Source organism: Rhipicephalus microplus, chromosome 10 (assembly GCF_043290135.1).
Source record: "Rhipicephalus microplus isolate Deutch F79 chromosome 10, USDA_Rmic, whole genome shotgun sequence".
Lineage (NCBI taxonomy): Eukaryota > Metazoa > Arthropoda > Arachnida > Ixodida > Ixodidae > Rhipicephalus > Rhipicephalus microplus.
In genome coordinates this window covers 109,037,564-109,061,070 of record NC_134709.1, presented here as the reverse complement: position 1 = coordinate 109,061,070, position 23,507 = coordinate 109,037,564, and the positions used below count along the sequence as shown (strand labels likewise).

Sequence of the window (23,507 nt, the reverse complement as noted above, 5' to 3'; positions counted from 1 at the left end):
TGCGAGAAGATGATCCTGCTAAAGGACTACTTCTCTTGTAGCCTGACCTACTACCAGTCGTACGATGAGTTTGGTCACTCGTACCTGCTAACCAAGCAACACAGCTGCAAGTACGTATACCTTTATTTACAATAAGAAATTGACAAAAAATCGAATGGCTTCAACTATGTGATCACAAGCTTTCATTGAATTTTTTCTCTACTTTAAAAGATAACACTATGTCCGAGTGGATTCGAGCCTTGCATGACGAATTCTTAGTATCAGGACGATTAGGCCGCGCTGTATTCATCGATTTCAAAAGATAAGTACAACCGTATACAATAACATTTCAGCTTTGTTGTTGTCCACGAAAAATGTGATGGTAGAACGTTCGAACTATACGCAGGCAAGCACTTACTAACCGGTACTAAGGAACATTCAGAGGCCTAGAATGGGAAGGGTTAGGGCTAGGTTAACGAAGAGTACCTTAGTAATTTGCGCTTCGCCGACTACTTTCCGTTGCTGAGTAACTCAAGGTGCAATTTGAAATTCATTATCATTGAATTATACAAGGAGAGCAGAAAGGTAAGTCCTGAATTAATCTGCAGAAAACAAAAGTAATGCACCACAATCTCGGAAAGGAAGAGTGCTTTGAGATAGGTAGCAGTGCACTTGAAGTGGTAAAGAAGTACGTCTACTTAGCACAGGTAGTAGCCGCGGAGCCGAACCACTAAATTTAAGTAAATATAAAAGTAAGAATGAGGTGAAACATATTCGGCAAGCATTGTCAAATTATGACTGGTAGATTGCCACTATCCTTCAAGAGGAAGGTATATGACAGCTGCATCGTGCCAGTACTTACCTACGGAGAAAAAACCTGGAGGCTTACAAAGACAGTTCAGCTAAACGACGCAGCAAGCTATCAAAAGTAAAATAACATGTGTAACCTTAGAATACAAGGAGAGGGCAGAGTGGGCCAGGGAACATGCCGAAGTTTAAGGGGGAGACAGAAAGTTAACTTGGCAGATGAGATTAAGAAGCTTGCGGGTATGAAGTGGCAGCAGCAAGCACAGGACCGCATTAACTGGATGAACAAGGAGGAGGCCTTTGCCCTGTGGTGGGCGCGGTCAAGGTGATGATTATGATGACTAAAAACATTCAAGGCATCTCCCAGATAATTATGACTATCACATTGAACATTACAGTTGTTTTCTGGATTATCTGAGATTGCCGTTATTTTTAATGGATGTGAAAATGGGCTCTCGTAATGCAATTTTCTTGCGGGCTCCATCTCATGGCGCTTGTCAATCGGTGTTCATTTCATACTGATAAAACTCGTGCAACCCTTACGCAATTTACTTAAGATGATTGGAAGTTGCAAACTATCTTCTTTTCATCTCAACCAATGCAGTGATGCTGCCGCGTACCCCTCGAAACCACCTACACGTCATGACCTTCGACCGAGCTATGTTACGGGGACGACATCAGGTGTCGTACATCACGTTACGTCACTGGGACGGCATTATGACGTCATAATGACTTCACAAATTTTTGCTATCTGGGAGGTCATGTCACGATGATGATTTTTAGGGGTGAAGCTCCTTAATGTCAAGGCTTGTTCGTTGGCGGCGTTGGCGGGCGTCAAAGCCCCGATGAAGAAGAAGATGACGTCGATGATGATCCCGGCCAACGACTGGCTTGGGCAGTATACGACGTTTCGATATGCTCTACGATGCATTTTGTATATGACTGGAAACAACCAACAACCACTAGGGGAACGTGCAGTCGACTCGTCTCTCCCAACTTGAGGCTAGGACGACCCCACAAATCAGTAATAACGAAGGCAAAATAAAATTCACAACTAAACACAACACACCATTTAGGGTCAATAAACATTGTACATTATTTTACACCACGTCGACACCCACTTTCATGCATGAGTGGTAAATGCCACGGGTGATTGACGGTAACATCGTAAAATCCGACTGCTTCATTCACTCACTATCCTTCCCTTCGTGGATATGTCGTGTTCTTCTATTACTCGTCCCCGAGTCCGAGAGACGCGGGACGCCGCATGCGCGGGACGCTGTCGGGAAAATTTCGTGTTTAATTAGGCATCTGAGGCTCTCGCGTTAAAGGAAATATGCTTGCGCTTTCGTCAATTGAGTACGATGGTTGCTGGGGTGGCCATGGTGCTTAGGGTAAGCGGAATTATACTACACCGCTAAGCGCGCCACTCAGGGTAAGATATCGCCTGATGTGTTCTCTTTTGTTTATGAGTGAAGCACTTTAAGGGCCCAGCTCATTGTTCATATGTACATCTCACGTGACGTAATCACGCTTACAGTAAAACGCTCAACACGGACCATAACAAGGCTAGAAATGCCGCAAATTGATTTGAATGGAATTGACCATGTCTATACAATCATGTAGTTGGGAGAAATTGCAAATAATAGCGATTCTTAACATTGCTAAAAACGCTTCGAAAACATGCGCCTGATCCTGGGGCCTAGCCAAGAAATCGCGCCACTGCCGCGCCAAAACTATATTGTCACGTAAGAGTGAGAGTAGCCCGAAGACAGGAGACCGGGAGGTTAGTAGAAATAGAAGGAGATCCGTTTATTTGGCGGACTTGCGCCCACTAAAGGAAAACAGACACACCGGCTTAGCGGGAGGCGAACAGCGCGTTCGACGGCCGTCGAGGAACAGAATGACCCACTGGAACGCAAGGCGCGTTCACCATCCGAGATACAGTCGCCGTAGCGTCTGGACTCCTCGCGGCAATATCTCTCCAAGCTGCACTTTGCCGATCACTCCATCTGAAGGGGCCGAGAAGCTGACGAACCTTGCTGCCGAGGACAAGTGTCTCAGCTTCTACAACAACCAGAGGTCGATAAAGCGCATGAACAAAGTGCACCAACGAGTATATAGTGCGCTTGTCGCACCCCGAGTTGTAGAACTTGCGGAACTGTACGTTATCAATCGATCAATGCTTAGTTGATCAAGTTAATAGAAAAATGGTTACATAAGTATTTGGACCATTAGCCTGTGCGGCTAGTTACTGGTCCGATCCATTACATTAGTATTATATATCATGTAAGAAGCAGACATGCAGTTAATATCACTTTGAATCTTCATACTAATTCAATGACAGAATAGCTTCAAAGTATATTATATCTATTTAGCTGCACTGTACAATAAATACAAAATTACCTATATAATTTTGGTAGGGAAGCATTAAGAAAGAAAAGGCATGAATTGTATGAATACAGGACATAGGAACACAAGAAAAAAATTATGTGCACAATTCGTGGACAAGACTGCGTTGAATAACCAAAACATAATTTTCAAAAGAAGAAAAAAAACATATACGCAAGGCAAGTTGTACTAAGAGTATGGTCGTGAGCTTTAGTTAGGAACACTATTGATTTACAAAATGCATTTTGAAGATCAAATTAAAGTTACGTCCAAGTTAATTTTCAAGTGAAATTGGGTTGCGTATTTTAGCACCAGTGAACTGGAGCTAAAATATGGAACGCAATGCGTTTGAAATCCGCTCGTTGCACCGAAATCCTACATGCTCACCTGAAACATTGACGCAATCTTCGGTAGGGTAAATTTAGCAGTTGGAATTCTATCAGCTGGGATGGCTGCATAGCCTTTAATGTTGCGCTACGATTCCCGTTCGTACTGTGAACTTCGCACTTGTGGAGTGGCATGTGCTTTTTTTTGTTTTAACACAAAAGTGTCCTATGCCAGGGGCCACCAAGGTTTCAATGACGTATTTCCGTCACGGAAATGTCGTTGCGAGAATGCGCATGGTCAAATCTCAAAGAAAAGATGTTCTGGCAGCGGGCGTTGAACCCGCGCCCTCTCGGTCGGTGACAACAGATGCCGGGCACGCTATTCATCGCGCAACGGCCCCAAACTGGGCAGGGGCACAACCGGGCCGTTTATATTTACCATTTTCATCTCGCGGTGCTCTTGTTCGGAGAGTGCTGTCGGCGTCCGAGAGCGGTTGATTGTTGTATTGGATCACGACCATGACATATGCCTATGTGCTGGCGCATCGCGTACGTGGATGAAGGAACATTCTGAAAAGTGGATGAAGTGCTTTGTAGAAAAATTCCGGCTCGTGTCGCCATCTTGTCACCGCCTATGGCTCTTTCACAAGTGTAGCAATAATCGGCGATGGCACTTCTGGACACTCATGATTAAAAATAGCGCAAGAACATGACACACAAACGAAGAATACACGAGGTGTAAGAACGCGAGACACAAACGAAAAATACATGGCGCCCATCTTCCTCTAGTGTTCATTTGTGTCTCGCGTTCTTGCGCCGTTTTTAATCATGAACCCACGCCAACTTGTCTAACTATCAGTGTTTCTGGTCAGTCACTGTGCCTCTTTGCCCCGTGACCCTGAGGTTGTGCTAGGACTTTTGTCAGCAGTTGCAATTTGGACTCTCTACGAAGCGAACGTGATCGCGGGAACTCATCCAGATCCAACGCGCGCAGAATTGCAAATGGACACGAAAAATCTTCTACCGCATAACGCACAGCAGTTGGCTTCAATGTCTTATGTACTTGGTGTAAAGAAAGTGCTCTGAAAAGTTTTTTTTTTTTTCGTTTCGCATTGCAGACTCTTGGAAGATTACGGAAGGTGCACCTACGAAAAAGTGCTGAAGAACTCTTGCGGATCGCTCAAAGCACTCTTCAGCAACATCAGGGACGTGCGTGACTACATCGCCAAGCTGTTCAATCAGAGGCATCAGGTGTCGTGCTCTATACCGGCAGGTAAGATGTCATGCGAGGAAGGTTTGGCAAAAAGCTTTTTTTCGTCATGGTTGCCGTTCCGCAGAGGGAACAAATGTATATGCCTCGACAGGAAGAGGGTGTCAGAAGAGCGTCGTTCATTGACTCGTGAAAGCAGGTACACAGTAAGGTAAAGGTGAGTGCGGAAGAGTGTGAAAAGGAATTCAGTAAGATCGCGGGGAAACATCAAGTGTGGTCAGCGTAAAGCCCTGATCACACTTAAGCGTTACCACTCGACAGCTTATAGCGCGTACACTCGGCGTCACATCGCGTCTCTATTGAAGGAGACGGGACACCACACGCTGACGCGTGTAACAAGTACGTGTTGTTAGGGTTTAAGCATGGCAGGTTGGCGTTGTTGAGCTGTAACTTCCGGCTATAGTCACTTGCCAGGAGTGGATCAAGAATAGAGGTTTTCAGCTTGTTCAGTATTGCGGTACGCGCAAAGAAGTTTATGGAATACCGGGTACTGGACTATAAAAGCGACGTATTGTCGCGAGAGCAATGTTTCGCGGAAAACCTTGTTCTTTTACGGCTCACAAGCGGAGCAGTCAAGGTCGCCTCCGTTCGGCATTAGAAGGGGAAAGCTTACTCGGAAAAGCGTCTAGCAAGAGGCAGGTCCGGCGCCACCGTCTGAGTTTAAGCCATTGTTGGCAGGCACGCGTGTCATTGAGAATGACATGGGGACGCGACCACTTAGCCTGACCGAGACATAGTGGCGGCAGGTAAACGACCATATTCTCCCCCGCTGTTGTTATGATGTCGGGGCGCCTCGCTGTCGCATGTACACCTGGTAAGCGCACGGAGCCCAATGGTGTACCCATCGCTCTTAAGGACGCATCTAGGAAGCAACAATTAACGAAAGAACTGACGGGGCTCGAGCGTGAGAACGGCCGCCGACTGAACTCGGCCGATGGAGGCAGCACGAGTAATGTTGGGCAGCACGGCCTGGCATGGGAGAGAGTGTCACGTGCGGAGAACCTATCCCTTTGCGTGTTTCATTTCGTAAGGAGGTTTTTACAAATGTAGTGTCTTTTATGAAAGTGTTTCTGTGATTGGTTGTGATGATGCGAGTCCCAACATTTGATTGGTTTTTGTGAAGACTCTTTGTTCGACCAAGGGTTAAAAAGAGGATGCTTGAATTTGAAAAGGGAGCGGAGTCGGGGTAAACAGCGGATCTCACCACCGGAGACCAGGCCATGCAGGCCGAGGGGTATGCCACCATTTTCTATGTTTTGTCTTTGTGACCTAGTGCATTTTGTAAATTGAAGTTGTGTTAGCTAAATAAACCCCCAATGAGTGCTCCCCGAAATCATCGTGTTGACTTCTCATCGATTGCCTCCGCGGAGTTTCACCCACACTTATTCGTCTCCCTGGTCGTCCGATGCGCCTAACTTTGAACAACCCCGACGTTTCGCTACAGTATTGTGACGTTTGCTGCAATTTCAATTGCGGTCACTCTTTGCTTTCAACTAGTTCCCTCGAGGAAAACATATTTACAACTGCAGCTCATTGGGCATCAGGACACTGCAGGGAATATAAACTAACAGAAAAATATGCACTGCGTTTCTGCTACAACAGTTATTTGCTTGCCTGGCTAATCTTGGGCCCACCAGATGTCACAATTCATCCAGCCTATCATGTTGGGCGATGGCTTCCGGAATAGCACTAAAGCAAGGTAGTTAACAAACTAAAATTATACCTGAGGCTCTTACGAAATGAGTGCTGATTTAAAAACGCGTCCCCTCAGCCGGGTAGTATTACTTGCACGACTGTACGAGAGGATGGCGGAGAATGCTAGTATCGACTGGGGATCTGTGTTGTCATGGAGGCCATCAAATGTGAAGAAATTGGGATAAATTCTTTGTTACCATATGCTGTCAAGTAAATAAACGTGTTCTCTTCGAGCCACTCCTCCCTGGAGAAAAGAAAGTATTAGCACAGCTAGCAGTGCGTCTCGTGGGACGCAGCCAGAACAGAGCTGGTGGGCACCTAGCTCGTCCTGACATGGTTAGGCTTCTGCCTTCTCACCTGCATCTCTCACACGACTTGCTGTGCTATTAGATATATGGCTACGTTTGCCCTTCACATTTTTCTTTGCCTGTGAATTACTATTTATTTCTCACTAGGCCTATAGGTAAACCTCTACTCCTAACAGTTCTGATGTATAAAGTTCCTATACATAACTCGCAACTGACGTGAGTTCCGGTCTTCTCTCTGCCATTACCGAGCACATACGTCTCAGTGACTTCACCGTGTTTACGTTCATGCGGTGGATCTTCTGACGTAGACCACGTGTTTGACGTTTGACGTAGAGCACGTGTTGACGTAGAGCACGTGTCGTTTGCCTTTAGCGCATGACGAAAGAAAAGCGCGTTAAGGAAATTATGCAGCTATCGGCGAAGCAGTGTTGACTGAGGAACTCGGATCCTTTCTGTCTGCACTGCAGTGTCCGAGCTCAGGGTCTCGCACGCAATGGGGGAAAATCTTCGCAAGACATTTCGAAGCATAACTTGCCTGTTATGAGAGGACGTGCGTACACACGCAAGTTGTTAAGCCTTGATGTCCTTTGTAGTTATGCGCCCATGAGCCATGTCCTGTGTTTGTCGGAGAGCTCTTGTGTGCGGTAACGCTGGTTTGTGATCACCTTTCGCAAACAGTAACTTCCCGCCTGTGGTCCTTTTTTTTTTATCTCGTTTACGCTCCTCGTGTGACAGTCAAGTATCTCACAAATGGCGTTGCGACGTAGTGTTGATGGGATATGCGAGAGCTGAATGATCGGTGAGAGCTGCATGGCAACAGGAGATGCTACGGAGATCACGGACGACACAACAGTTCATTACGAAACACTCCGAGCGAGTCCTTTGGCATGTGCTGGGTGATGGCGCCTCATATCCCGAGATTGTATCGCAGAGCTTCGCGGTGTGACGTACTTGCACGTTACGTATATCTCACATGTGCCCCAGTTATCGGGCAAACCTCCGGTAATCCCTGCACTGGTCTAACGAAAGTTAACAAGGCAACACGAGAGCGGCCAACACCAATGAGGGGCTGCACGATGCAGCCTCTCCTTTGAACGATCTCCGACGAGTTCTCGGGCGGGGATGGAGCACGTGCACGTGCACAATTAAAATGTTTGTTTTAATCGCCGACACATGACAGACCTCGACCCTAACAGCTCTGCTGTGAAAAAAAGTGAGGGCGGGAGACCAGTTATCAATATTGATACACGCCGGACCCAACTGTGTCTTACAATGGTGTTTGACATACACATACACCCTGCAGATATGCAGAGGCAGCGTGGACCCGTGTCCGCGCTCCAGAGCTCCTGCGACGAGTTCGCAGCCGTGAAGAGGCTGCTTCTCTGCGGTGTCGCTTTCGATCGGCTGCTTCCAGCTCCCGTGCCAGCTCGGAACGTTTCGTCGGCCTTGGTCGAAGTGAACAACTCGTCAACGGATGCGCTGTGCTCGTAAGTGCCTCAGTGATTCTTGGCCTCGCACTTATAGTTGGTTAAAACCTTAGAATAAATACAAGCCCTGTCCATCGAACTGCGCACGCTTGTCATTTGCCTGTGAAATAATTTCGCACCCGCAGTTTTCGTTCCAAAACGTAAATATACTTACAATGCGCACGGATCAAAACGGGAAAGCTGAGCCCTAAGTAAAACACACACTTTCGTTTCCACCGTCACTTGGGTTATAGCGGCATAATTTCAACTCGAATGCATAGATCGGAACCAACGTAACCTTTAAAAAGCAGATTCGTTCCGACGTAACGTAGTAACCTCCAGCTATTACGCATACCAGTCGTTATACTATATAAAAACAATGTTGCTTTCTTAGGAACTGTACATTGTCTGCACTAATATTAAACAGTGCTTCGCCTTTCTCACTAACCTGATTCCAGAACTTCTGATAAAATTGATTAGGACTCGACTTGAATCAGTGCCACCACCATGTCCGTATGGGAACACCAACTATCTCATACATTTGAAAAGTGGCGGACGTTATAAAAATAAAGTCAAAGGCCCTGTCTTCGCTCAGGAGGGCCAGTCAGCAAAAAATTCGCAGGACACCAGCCAGCGACGCTGAGAACAAGAACCGCTTTTGTTTCGCCGCTCTAAATAATCACAACCAGCCTTCCGGACCGGCACAACTCAGCAGTAGCATACGCAGGAGGACACGAAAACCCGGAACGAACAAACCCCGCAGACAGGCGGTTAAGGAAACATACGGCACGGGACATAACGACAGGAAAGCCAGTGCGAAACATAGCAGCAGGAAAGCAAACACACACGTATCACTTAATAGAATGCGAGCCATCGACTCGCCTTAACACCCGCGCGGCCTCAGCTCTGTAGCACGCATGGAGGAAAAACCCATCGCGCCTAGCGCGACCGGCACAGTATCCCATCGCTCCCCTGCATGCCACCAAAAAGCCCCTTTATCCGCCTGCCGTTTTCCCGCACCCTGTGGATTTTTTGGATGCCCACGCTCGTCCCGCGCATGTGCAATGCGCATGTGCTCTCCTCGCCCTCCTTCCACCGTGCGTGTTGCAGATAAGGGCCCATCGGCCCGACAAGGTCGAGTAAGGGTCCTTGTTGAGTGAGTTGGTTAACGTCAATGGGGTACACATATAGCATCGCGAACTTGAAAAACAAGGATAAGATAAAAAAGGTACCACGGCTGCGTTATACTTCTTTTCTCTGATCTGTGTTTTCCTTGTTCGGGCTATTGTGTGGTACCTCAATCACGGAAATAGTTATACGTGATTGGATGAAACGTTATAAAAATTATTTTTTGGTGGTATAAGAGTGGCTGTGGGTGGAACTTCAAATTTCATTCAAAGTTTGTCACTTATTATAGCTCCAATACGTTTGATACATCAGTCTTAAGGCATCAGAAAGAAATAAATAAATGCGTAGGAGCAGCTTCGAAAAGTGCTTTAATAACTACTTTACGAGGCAATGTATAAGCTGTTTTTCACGGAGGTGTACGACTCGGGAGGTGACAAGGCAGAATGGCGACAAATGGAAGCTCGTTTCGATGTGCTTAATTCTGCTCTGCGCTTCTTTTGCAGAAACGTTTAAAAAAACTTGGAAATGCAATTGCCAGTTGCAGGTTTTGCATGCTATAAAACGCATGATGCTGAAGCTTCAGCGTGTCGTTATTCAGACCCTTTTGTGGCGTTGATTGAACAAATTAAAAAATATATATCAAGGTTATCTTGGCCTGTATATTTCTCGTAGTTGCACCGAGACAAATGTATCACTACCTAATATCTTATTTTAGCATACAAATAAAGTTATGATCATTTGTCGTCACAACTTGTGGAGCATACTCAGACACACCCAAGAATTTTTTTTGCGATGAGAATCCAAAACGTTTCTCATCGGACTCACTCAGATTGAGACTCATGGCTCGATCTGAGTCTGTGTGAGTCCCAGTGAGTCGGCTCAAGAGTATGTTACTCTAGAATTAGGTTTCCCGACCTTGGTATGAATGCTTTATAACACCGATATCCCGCATAATTGGTGTTCTTCTTGGTGTCTTTTGATATAGTACCTGCGAATGCGAGTTATGAGTGCTCCAAAACTAATGAGGCCATTTTCTTGAATGAGATGAAACATAATATATATATATATATATATATATATATATATATATATATATATATATATATATATATATCATTACTTCCTCGGAGAAGTTAGAGGTGGGGAGGGAAGTCAAGGCCTTCTCCTGCATAAATCACACTTCCAATCAATAATTATTGAAATGATGTACAAAAGGCACCGCCTTGCAACACGTGTGAGTAGACGTGCGTATAAATGGGAACTTAGGTGACGGTGCTAGTAACCTTGAAGATGAGTTGATATGACTTTAGATCGGCAAACTGACTCAGACTCACTATATCTCATGCTTTGGACTCACTCGGACTCGGACTCACCAACATTTTTTTTTAACCTGACTCACTCAGACTTAAAATCTCCAAAATATTACCCACCTGGACCAAGTCAGACTCAGACTCACAGCTTGATCTGAGTCTTAAGTGACCCATGGTAATGACACATGCTGTTCCATGACTGACACAGGTACACGGTAATGTTAGACACGGGAAGTGACATTAAGATGTCACTGAATTGGACATAAACACTTCCTGAATTGCGAAGTCGCCTTCTACGAATGCTTATATGCGGGTGAAGAATATATTGAGGGTTGTCCCTTCGTGCAGCTAAAAACGTCAGAAGGGTAAATCTTCTATATTGCGAAATCCATAAGCCTGGCACTAACCATCATATTAATAATGCCTGTGTTGTATTCGGATACTTCTAGGTTATTGAAGGAGATGAAGTTCTGCATATACTCGGCTGTCAAGGATGCTGGATGCTCGGAGTCACTGTTCTTCAACACGGAGGTTTCCCTGCTCAGTAGGCGACTCCTCGCGGAGTTCGAAGGCGACTGCGATGACACGCTTTCTCCTGGTGGCAACAGCGGTGGTTCTGCAAAAGATCGTCAAGGTATTCCAAGCTAAACTAAGCATGCATATTTCAGTGTTAGTGTTCGGTTACAGTTCATTAAGGCGACAGCCTTAGATGCTTCATCATATGCGAAAAGCGACAGTCATCCGCGTCAACATCAAGGGAAGTAAAAAATCATCACGGGCGGCATTGATATTGTCACCTTGATCATGTCACCCTGATCATGTCGCCCTATGATGTCACCTTTACGTCACAGGGTTCAACACTTTGTAACACGTGAACTTTGCGTACTGAGGCTGAAATCTCTGCGAGAGCACTTGTCTGAGCGTGCCGTAGGGTGGAAGCTCTTCCAGGTTTCGTCTCCGGTCGCAATGCTACCATTGACATACAGACGTTAAATTGTAAATATATTCGTCAGATATATTGTCACCGCTACCTTTATTGTGATGGCAATACACCCTCGGCAAGTTTTATTTATTTATTTATTTGAATACTTTCCATGCCCGAAGGTTTTACAGAAAGGAGTGGGGGTTATACAACAAAAAGTAAGCGAAATGTTACAATTGCTGCAAAATGGAGAACTTGAAGTTTGCAGGGTCTATGAGGGATGCGGTGGCAGCGGAAAGGCAGTTCCAGTCTTTGCTTGTTCTGGGAATGAAGGAATCCCTGCAGTGGTTTGTTCGGCAAAATGGCACACCTACTTTAAAGCAATGATCGAAACGAGGAGAAATGTAAGAGGGGGAAGAGAGAAGGCTCTCTTTTAAAGATGGATTGTAATGATAAATTTTATGAAAAAGTGAAAGGCGAGAGCATTTTCGACGGAACAATAAGTCGGTTAGGCTCAGAGTTTTTTTTCATAGCTGTGACGCTGGCATGACGGCAATAATTGCACAAAATGAAACGGGCTGCACGGTTTTGAACGGCTTCTAGAGTGAGAGTTAGGGTTACTTGACCGGGATCCCAGATGGCGCATGCGTATTCCAGTTTAGAGCGTACTAACGTTTTGTAAAGGTTTAGTTTCACTGACATGGGTACGGAAGAAAAAATTCGTCACAAATATCCGAGCATGCGGTTAGCATTATTAGTGACGTATTCGACGTGTTTCTGCCAGGATAGATTGTTAGTAATGTTAAGCCCAAGATATTTATACGAGCGCACTGAGGATAAGGGAGCATCATTAAGAAGATACATGCGATTGTTAAAAGCTGAAGTATTTCGAGATACACGCATGCTTTTACATTTGGTTGAATTAAGTTTCATCCGCCAGTCACGACACCAAAGAGACACGTTATCTAGGTCATTCTGAAGTCTGATAGAATCAGTTGGGTTAGTGATTTTGGAATACAGCACACAATCATCAGCAAATAATTTAATGGTTGAAAACTTAACACAGTTAGGAAGGTCGTTTATATAAATCAAAAATAACAATGGACCTAACACAGAGCCCTGCGGCACACCTGATGTTACGGCAGAGTTATCGGAAGAATAGTTGTTAGCAATGACATATTGCGACCTGTTAGAGAGAAAGAACCTAATCCAGCCAAGCACATTAGGGTCTAGGTTCAAATGATTTATTTTAACGAGGAGAAGTTCATGAGAAACGGTATCGAACGCCTTATGAAAATCAAGAAAAATGCAATTAGTGTCGTAACCTTCGTCAGAATTGGCAAAGAGATCGTTAGTGAAAGACACTAGTTGGGTTTCGCATGAAAATGTTCTCCTGAAGCCGTGTTGGGAGGGATGAAAAAAGGAATTTGTTTCAAGGAAGTCCATTAAATGAGAGAAAATAATATGTTCGAGTAACTTACAGGAAATGCTTGTGAGAGATATTGGTCGATAGTTTTCTGGAAGATGCGGGTTACCTGACTTATAGACGGGCACCACGTTTCCGGAATTCCAATCAGCGGGTAGCGATGAACACTGTAATGACTGATGAAAAAGCTTTGCAAGGACAATGGATGAATACACTTCTGTTAATTTCAACATTTTAGAGCAAATTTCATCGGGGCCTGCAGAAGCAGACATTTTCAAACCCTGAATTAGCCTAGTTGAGCCCACCCAGTCAACAAAAATAGGTTTAATGGGCGGAATATCAGCATGGGGTACATGGGGATATAATGAAGGGGCTGTTGTTTGAAACACTGAAGAAAAGGCATTATTTAGAACCGTGCAGCATTGGTCAGGTGGTACAACAAGGTCAGAACATGTTAATTGAATATTAGATCGAGATTCACCTCTCATTATGCTCCAAAATTTGCGGAGATTAGTCTGAAGAAGAGCAGGCAGTGTGGAATTAAAAAATGTTGTTTTTGCGTTGCTAACAGCGTCGTTATATTCCTTGTTTATGCTATAGTACTCAGACCAACGGCTGGGGAGGTTAGATCGCCGTCATCGTCGCTGTCGTGTTTTGTACGAAGTCTAAACCGATCACACCGCTGCATCATATGTTCTACCGAAGGGAAAAAGCACACGAGAGGGGGCGACGAGCGAGGCTGCAACAATCATGAAACGAACCGACCAATTCTTCGTAATAAGGAAGGCGCTTGCGACATCTTCACCTCACCTGCGAAATATGGCGTAGAATACAACTCGTTATTTGCGAAAGCTGCCGTTATTGAGGAAACGGCCCGCCCGCCCTGTAAGAGCATGAGAAAACGCGTGGGGCGTGGTGGAGTCGCTCGAGTAGCAGCTATGAACTTCGACTGATAGGGAGCGGTCGCCGTCGCTGGCGCGTGCTTTGAGGGCAAGATCAGCCGACGCCTCGTGTGCCCGTCTGCATGCTCTTCTTTCAAAGCGAAGAAACTATGAAAACTACAGCTCTACCAGGAGGGACCGTATTCTTTTACACCAGCGTTTAGTCGAGTTACGCAAGATCGAACCAAAACACGTTTATTGAGAGAACTTCTAGGTGGGCAAGTTGATGCATGTTTTACGGAAGTAATAAGGTGCAAATGAAGCGAACACAAAAAGAGACATGAATGAAAGAAAGGCGTTCGTTTATGTCTCTTCTTGTGTTCGACTAGTTTGCGCCTTATTCATTCCGTGAAGCCTTTACAACCGCTAGCCTTACATCGGATAATAGTAGGATTTGTTGCTATCACAATCATTGCTAGCACTTTAGGGGGCCGGGTGGTCACATGTTGTCGTGATTACTTGGCGTTACGCAGGAAAAACAACGCATAACATAGCCTTCTGTGACATACTGAGAACGCGCTCGCATCGAAGCCAAGTTTCCTTCCTCTTGTTATCGGGCGCCATGATGATCATATCAATTGCGGAGATTACTGCTATAAGGCTAGGGAGACGTCACAAGGAGAACCACGCATAAAAAGTGAAACAAGTAGCAAGTGAGAAATAGAACAATAAAGAAAATAAATAGGCAGGGAACTACAAACAAATAGAAATTTAAAAAACCATAGATAACTGAAAAAAAAACAAGAAAGACAAAGGGGAGCAAGGGTAGATAAAACCGAACAAAGAACGCTGCCCAGCTCTGCACTTGGTTCACGCTCGGCACCAGTCACTAATGACGAAGCGCATGTTTATTGCTCAAGCGAGAGTCAGTTACGGTAAACGATAAAAAGGACAACTAATTATTCCCTCTTGCTTTACTGCTCGCCATCATTAGCCGTGGGAATTCACTTCGTGTTTGGGACTGGCCATTGCTGATTTTACGCTAGCTTCAGTGTTGCACGCGCTGCGAGAATGCGTGCCTGCGCGTTTACGGACCTGCTAATCTGCGGTTACTGCTGTTCTACCTATGACAAATCTTTTTTACATTGCATTTGTGACATTAGCCATACAATATCCACGCGTGTTATTTTTGTGTGCTGGGTTGAAACCCGCCAAGACTGTGAGCAATATTCGGCTCAGGTCGCGCCTCACTGTTCGAGAAGCTTCACGTTTGCAGTAGATCATTTTCTTTAGATTGCGCACAGATATATATATATGTGTGGGGTTTAACGTTCCAAAATTACCATATGAATATGAAAGACACCGTAATGAAGGGCTCCGGAAATTTCGACTACCTGGGGTTCTTTAACGTGCGCTCAAATCTGAGCACATGGGCCTACATCATTTCCACCTCCATCGCGAAAATGCAGCCGCCGCAGCCGGGATTCGATCCCGTAACCTGCGTGTCAGCAGCCGAGTACCTTAGCCACTAGACCACCACGGCAGGGCAACGCGCAAAGAACGCGAACACTTAAGATTATTCCAGGGCTTTAGTAAGCAGTGATAGAGCTGATAAGCTCAACGCATTCTGTTGCCCTGCCGCGGTGGTCTAGTGGCTAAGGTACGCGGCTGCTGACCCGCAGGTCGTGGGGTCGAATCTCGGCTGCGGCGGCTGCATTTCCGATGAAGGCGGAAATGTTGTAGGCCCGTGTGCTGCTCAGATTTTGGTGCAGGTTAAAGAATCACAGGTGGTTGAAATTTCCGGAGCCCTCCACTACGGCATCTCCCATAATCATATGGTGGTTTGGAACGTTGAAGCCCACATATGAATCAACGCATTGTGTATTAAAGACAGTACACCTTGACAATGACCTGATTATCGACGGCTGACGCTCTGTTCGCTGCTAACATTGAACAATGCTTCGTGCTGTAGCTTGTGTTTTCCTTTCGCGGCAACTAGTTCGGCCAAATAAAGAGTTTCACCTCAGACACACCGCCTTCTGGTTTGGCACCTGGCACGACCATTAGACACTACTGTTATTGTCAGTTCTGGAGCTCGTCTGTCCCCGTAAAGTTTCGGCCGTTCTTGGTGCTCACGGTATTAGGATGCAAGCCCATAAGCAGGTTGATATTTTTGAGAATTGGATCACGTTACGGAGAGAGAGGGGGCTGAAAGAACCTTAGTTCTCTTGCAATTAATAACATTGCCAATATATGCACCAACTAGACACTATGAAAGTAATTTTAAGCAGTGAGGTAGCTCGCTGATTAATAGGCTGAGAAACAGACCCATCCTGTGAATAATCTTGGGAAGGTCGGTAGTTTTTCATAGCATCGCGAGTAGTGTTGTAGAATTAAGACGTCACATTTTGTTTACGCATATCTTTCGTCATACTATTCGCGACCTTCATCAAGTTATAGATTCAGTCTGTTTCACACTTACGGGGAATCTCGGAGCGCATGGCATCACGATGCGGCCAGCGCAGCAGTCGCGCACTGGCAGTAGTTTGCGCATGCGCAGATGCTTGAGGAACGTGTTACTGAACGGCATCGTCTTCAACGGCTGTGCGTGCTAGCCACATTGTCGGGCAGCCTGCTGATTTTATCGTTGCTGCGGGAATTATATTCTGTACCAAAGGTTGTGCAATGCCAACCTCTGAGCCTTCATTGGCGATATTGGGGTTCTAGAAACAGCATTTGAGAGCATACGTTGTTTGCTCTTTCGAAACGCCATGGTACTGAGTGAGTTCACGTACATTTCTTTTCTTTATGTGTGAACCACAGTGCGCTGCGACGAGGAATGCCGTAATCAGCGCTTACTCTGCGGGGTATTCATTTCGCGCTAAAGAAAAAAAACACGAAGAGCTTCACAGCGACTACCGTGCAGCTATGAGGGTTCGACGCAACAAAACAAACAAAAACGAGTTAATTAGTGTGCAGCAGTTTAAGATACTGACCTGAACGTCTTGCTCTTCTCGATGGCATTTCATTACTTGAGACAGCACTCACTAGCCGGCGCCGAAATGCCCCCTTGCGTGAAGCTTCTAATTTCACTTAATACACCGTCATGTCCCCAGGGGCAGCGATGACGACGTTCATTTTGAACGGCAGTAAGGCGCACTGCGACGCGATAAGCAATATCGGCCCAGCACCCGCAGCAACGATGAAATTCGTCGGCTCCTCGACAATGCGGCCAGCGTGCTCCGCCGTAGCCGACGACGTCGTTCAACCGTTCAGCACAATGCCCTCCTCAAGCAAATAGGCAAGCTGCTGCTGGTGTGCGCTGGCGGCAGCATGGCCGCATCGCGAGGCCAGGCGCAATGAGATTTCCCCTAAGTGTGAAACAGAGTGAACAGCAACGTTTTTCTTAGTGGCTGCCGTGGAAGTAATGACGAGTTATTTGTCAATCAAGTGATCCTTAAGCTAGGTTATGAAAGTGCATTGACGACGCCTCTACTTTAACTAACAATAAGGTATATGAACAAGAGGCGTTGTGTATGTATTTCTTAAACTGATGTCTTTTAAACATATGTGGTTAAGAAATTTAACCGAAGGCTGCATTCCTTGAAGTTGCAATGTTAATCCCCATTCGTCACTCAGTAATTCTTTAAGAGAAAGCCAAGTGTTGTTATTCTACAAACCCGCAGGCTGCGAGCTCAAGGAGTTCACGCAGGAATGGGAGACGTGCGATGCGGACAGAGCTCACGAAGTGCACCTCAAGTATCGGAATGGTACAGGTCTACAGGACGAGGCTACCGCTCCCGACCGTCAGCGAGAAAGGTTTTGCAGGTGACCTACTAGAAGTTTTACGCGTAGACAGAGTGGGTTATTTGAGGATTTATCAACGCTGTCTTTTTCACCCGACGACATGCGGGCGAATTTGATCTACTTTTCAATAGTGCCGAAGCCGTTTCCCGAGCCCTTCTTTAGCAAGCCCTTCTTCACTCGCAGCATGAGGTGCCAGCAGTTTTATTTGTGACTATACTTGACGTTTTAGGTCATCACTTTATCTGGTACACTTAAAATATTGTTGAGAAGAACTTCTCCTGTATTGCGGTCACCAAAGCGTCACACTATCACAAAACGTTCCTCGTGAAAGAGATGTATCGATGCCGAGCATGTCCATACTCCTTCTTCAAGGGGGGGGGGGGGGGGGGGATGCATGCAAAGGTTCGTTGCAGCACCCCCCTCTTTATTAATTCCATGTATGTGTCATACTTTACATCATCCCCCTCCCCCCCCGCATCTGAAGTGACTAGAAGGAGCGGCCGTCACCGCTGCCCACTACCCCTTTTCCGTTCGCACGCATATATATATATATTTTTAACGGGGAGAAGGATACCCTACTTTCTGGGCTATTGCACGGAAGCACAAAATCCGAAGCCATGCAGTGCGTTATTCCAGGACTACGCATATTAAGAACAGCCCACAGAGGACTATGGCGGCGTCCAGGGAGCCTTCAGAAAAAAGGTTCATAGTGCCGAGTGCTTGTTTATTCGTATGGCCTTAGACGTGCAATGAGTTCTTCATTAGGGGGAGCGAAGTCTCGCCGAAGCTCTCTCCGACCTTATTGGTTGTGGCAGAAAAAAGACGAACCTTCGCGATGGATGTAGAGCTGAAGATGAAGCGTTGATGCGCTTCCCACAATGGCCTGATATCGACCCCAGCTTTCAGTGGGCAAATGTGGCAAGTAAATATAGTTATTCGTATGTAACATCACTGATCATTGTCGTCAAAAACATGAATAATCAAACGCTGCCCTTTCGAATAATTTCAACAATGTCCAATTGAAGTACAAGTTAGATATAATTAGAAGGTTAAAAAAACAGTGCGAAGCGCAGGACAAAAGGTCACAGATGGACTGAGAGCTTTCGTTTCGTGCTGTATCTTCGTGTTGTATCTTCGTTACTTATATACATGCAGCGACGGGCCCAAATTAGCATTTCACGGGGAGGGGAGGGAAGCGGAGTAAAGTTGCTAGGAGGGCCTGTAATTGGCGAGACTTCATAACTGTTCGCGCTGCCGAAAACTAACGAAATGACAAGTGTGGGACGAAAGGACCCTGTGTGTGTCTTCTTTTTCAACTCGTTTTTTCTACACTTCTCGGGGCAGTGTGAGCAGTCATGAAGAGAAAAGAGAAACCACTACACCACCCCGCCCCTTACAACTGGCGAGCTGATGAATGCCCAAAGATAAAAATTTCAAGAGTCACGCAGATCGGTGCCACCACTTTATTTAACTGAAAAAGACAGGAAGGTCTTGAAGGAGGGATTGTACTTGTACTATTGCGGCTATATGACTGCATATTTTACTTTTTGTCCGCTTTAATCAGATGGCGCCCAGCTGCTCTGGTAGGGGAAAGATGACAAAATAATAGAAAATATAAACTATCACAGAGACGATTAATGTTATTCGCAGTAATAGTTAAATACGTGCTATGTGAAGAGTGCTTAGATCTTACTGAACCGACAAGCAAATAACCATCACAAAAGAGGTCCCCAAAAGAGCTGCGGGCTTTGCAAAAGCCCGCAGCTCTTTTAGTATATGATTTAGTATATGATTTCATTCTAGTATATGATTTCATTCTTAGTATATGATTTCATTCTAGAAAATATTTGTTTTGCGTATAGTAAAAAAAGTGGCAGCCAATTACGAAATGAGGTTGAAAAAACCATCTAAAAAATTTTGTACAAAGAAAATATGTGCGACTATGAATGAATGCATACTTGAAGTGGATCACGTGCGGAGCACTGCCGTCTGCTACGATCTTATGCTGTCGTCGCCTGGAATAAAGAATGCATAACGATGTGAAAACTACCAAGGAAAGAGGAACCAAGCGCGAAAACTAGAATGATGAAAACCTAATTGGGGTCGTGAAGAATTCGATCCCCGTTTTATAGGGGTAGGATCGCGGGACACTGCCACGTAAGAACGGAGAGGCCTAGCCTCACCACGACATTGTGCGCCTTCTTGACAGCCTTAAGTTGTTGTATAGAAAGCGAAAAATAGGTAGAAAAATAGAAAGGGCAAAAAAGAGAGAAACGAGTATGCAATATGGAATGAAGAAAGGAATAGCAGTAAGGAGAGAAAGAAGACAGGAAAACAGACGTAAAAATACAAAAAGAAACAGACGAGGAAAGTGTCACATAACTAAAAGGAAACGTAGAAGGTTACCCAACCCTGCTCCTGATTTCATAAAGCTTGACCTTTCTGACATGAAGATGCCATAAATTTTTTGTAACAGTCTCTGCCGCGTAATCTTGACTTGGTAGAACGTACGTTTGCCAGTGTGTTATGAACGTTACTAGTCGATTCCCCCACAATTATTTGCCTTCAAGGCTGACAGACTAACTGACTGACTGACCTAACCTAACTTAACCTAAACAATATATGCCAAGAAAAATAAAGCAAGCATACAAATTAAGAAATCTTATAAAAAATTCTACAAGCAACTCGGCAAAAAATAAAGCCCAAATCCCCTTTTCATAAAAACGACAGGCTACTTTGTCTGTCTATACCATCGTCTGTGGCAGATCCAGATTTCCCGTTAGATTGCCCGTTGCAAACAGCAGGGCAACAACAATCGTCATCAGTCATCATCATCATCACTGTGTCCTTTCCTGTTTCACGTATTATGCGAAATACCAGTAGTCCTAATGCGAACCCTACAAGCCACTCCCACGCGGGAGCCATTTTAAAGTTTAATGGCCCTCTTTTTCAGCGACATTTCCGGCTACCTGCAGTGCCTGCGCGATTCGGCCGGCAGGCACCACTGTCCGGCTCTCGCTCCGGGCCACCCGAACACCGGCAACGAAGAATGGTTCCGGCGGCTTGGGTTCTTGACATGTTCCTCCTCCCCACTGTTGGGAAGCAGCTGGACTCTGTTGGCGCTCGCTGGTGCAGCGCATGCCGTAGCCCTCCATCCGGCACCCTGGCAGTAGGGTAGACAGACCGGCTGTTACAAATAAAAAATGCGCGGTACCTACGATACGTGACATCGAGGAAAACTGAGGGACCCGTTATAAAATTGTTGGCTTAGTTAGATGCTAAGTAACAACTTGGCCCAATGTTTTCCAGATGACCTCCAGCATCCACGAAAAACACTGATTGTAGCTTTTTTAACAGCTTTCGCTGTATTGCTATGATTACCCATTGATTCCCAAGTTTCAACAGAGTATACTTTATCAATTGTTATAAATACCATTTATTTGCAAGTTTGAGTAGAGTGTAGTTAGAGTTTGTAAATTTCTTTTTTTAGGCTGCTGTTTGGGACCGCAAAGGTAATCCGTATGCTTTACATTGCTAGATTCATGGCTAAAACGTGGTCTGAATACGACGCGCGAATCGTGGTTCTATGATGGTCCCCGATCTCAATATAATGTTCAATCGACGTTGCTTCAATATAGATGTGTAGCGAGATCCTGAACCACGCGTTTGAATGCGAACCAGTTTGTGTTCGCGACGTCGTAGCCTGCATCACCGCCTTCCCCCACCGAACCCCCGAGCAGGTGGTGAAACACAAACAACCACTCTCAAGCTCTTTCTGTATAGCTGAAATGGCCAGTGCCAAATTCCAAAAAGCTGGTACAGCTCAATAAATATTCCAATGACGCAGCCACTTTCTCTCTTATCGTCTCAACATCAGATATACTGCGCTCTAAGAAGAAAAAAAGAGTATATGTGACTCTTTTCGTATAGTCCCGACTTTCCACTTATATGACTCTGAAAGGACATATTTATTTATTTTTATTTATTTTTTACATACTGCAGTCCGTAGACCAAGCAGGAGGGGCACAAAAAGGGAGCAGAGCGAAAAAAAAAAACGAACAAGTTATACAGCAAGTTAGAATACACAAGGCTACTGAAAAACAAGTCATACTAAATAGGATGCTTAGTTATACATATCTAGAAAAAAAGCGAACAAACTTCTAGAAACAGTTTCAAGCACAAAAAAGTAAAGCTACACAGTTGAAATAATAAGATGAGGTAATCTAGCATTGAAATATCAACAGTGTTGATTACACAAAAGATGCATGTAGTTTTCAAAGTCGGGAATGCCACGCTCAGGAAAAACATTTCAAGGCAGTGCATTCCATTCGCTAATGGTTCTCGGAAAGAAAGAATGTTTGAAAAGGTTAGTACGTGCAAAGTAAGGTGTCAGATCATGATTGTGAGCATGCCTGGTTTTCCTGGAAGAAGAGGGAGAGATGTATTTACTGGGATCGATATTAAACTGATGATTACGAAGCAGGAAAAGAAACTTGAGTCTGGCGATAGTTCTACGCTGTTTCAAGAGCGGAATGTTGTTGATAGCCATAAGTGATGATGGTGAATCAAGATTGTGATAGGCATTACAGATGAATCTTAGCGCTCTCTTCTGGACCATTTCAAGTTTATAAACATCTTTTTTAAAATACGGGTCCCAGGCTACGCATGCGTACTATAGACGGGGTCCAATAAATGTATTATATGAAAGAAGTTTGATCTGAGTTGGCGCGTTTTTTAGTTTGTGCCTAAGAAACCCTAGCTTTCTAGAGGCGGAGGAACAAGCGTCGTCAATGTGGTTACTCGACGACAGTCGATTGGTAATATTGACTCCCAAGTATTTAAAATTGCTCACTTCGATCAACGAATTATTTAAGGTGTAGCGTGATGCAAAAGGGGTAATTTTATTTGAGATACGCATATAGACCGATTTACTAATGTTTAACTCCATCGACCAGGTATGGCACCAATTGGAGAGAGAATTTAGGTTGTTCTGCAAGCACTCTTGGTCCCTTTAACTTTTAATTGGCTTGTAAAGAGTGCAGTCATCTGCAAAAAGCTTTAGGCTTATGGCGGAGGGGTCAACAGATGAAACTACGTCATTGATAAAGATGAGAAACAAGACAGGGCCAAGGACACTGCCTTGTGGAACTCCCGAGGTTACAGGTAGAACCCCAGAGCAGCAGCCCTCGACCTGGACAAACTGTTTGCGGCTGGTAAGGTAGGAGCGGATCCAATTAATTACAGTAATGGGTAGGCCAATGTTTGAAAGTTTGCTGAGTAATTTACTATGGCAAACACAGTCGAAAGCTTTTCTAAAATCTGAGAAGATGGCGTCTATTTGGTCGCCCTTATTAAGTGCCATTGCGAAGTCGTGAATTGTGGTGACAAGTTGAGTGGTAGTCGAGAGGCCCTTCCTAAAACCATGCTGGGAAGGAGTCAGAATATTGTTTTTTTTTTCAAGAAATGACATTATGTAATGCGTGATGATATGCTCAAGAAGTTTACAAGGACCGGAAGTTAATGATATTGGCCGGTAGTTTTCAACATTTAGGCGATCCCCTTTTTTAAACACGGGAATAACACGTGTCGTACGCCAATCATCGGGAAGAATTGAATTATGAAACGAAAGACGAAAAATATGGGTGAAGACATGCGCGATAGGTTCGGCGTAACGTTGCAAAAATGCATTAGGTATGCCGTCGGGACCATCGGAAGATTTAGTCTTAACTTTCAGTAACAGTGAAAGGACACCTTCGACAGTCATGAAATCGGCAGATATGGTAGACAGAGA

General features: G+C 45.0%; 1 protein-coding gene across 1 annotated transcript; it reads left to right on the top strand.

The window, feature by feature from the left end:
- On the top strand, positions 1-21,196 carry LOC142774503 (uncharacterized). Its single transcript, XM_075874833.1, has 6 exons — positions 1-110; positions 4,622-4,776; positions 8,080-8,263; positions 11,130-11,314; positions 17,596-17,737; positions 20,670-21,196. The coding sequence occupies exons 1-6, from the start codon at positions 10-12 to the stop codon at positions 20,887-20,889; spliced, it is 987 nt and encodes a 328-aa protein (XP_075730948.1). The 5' UTR covers positions 1-9; the 3' UTR covers positions 20,890-21,196.
- Positions 21,197-23,507: the final 2,311 nt, after the last annotated feature.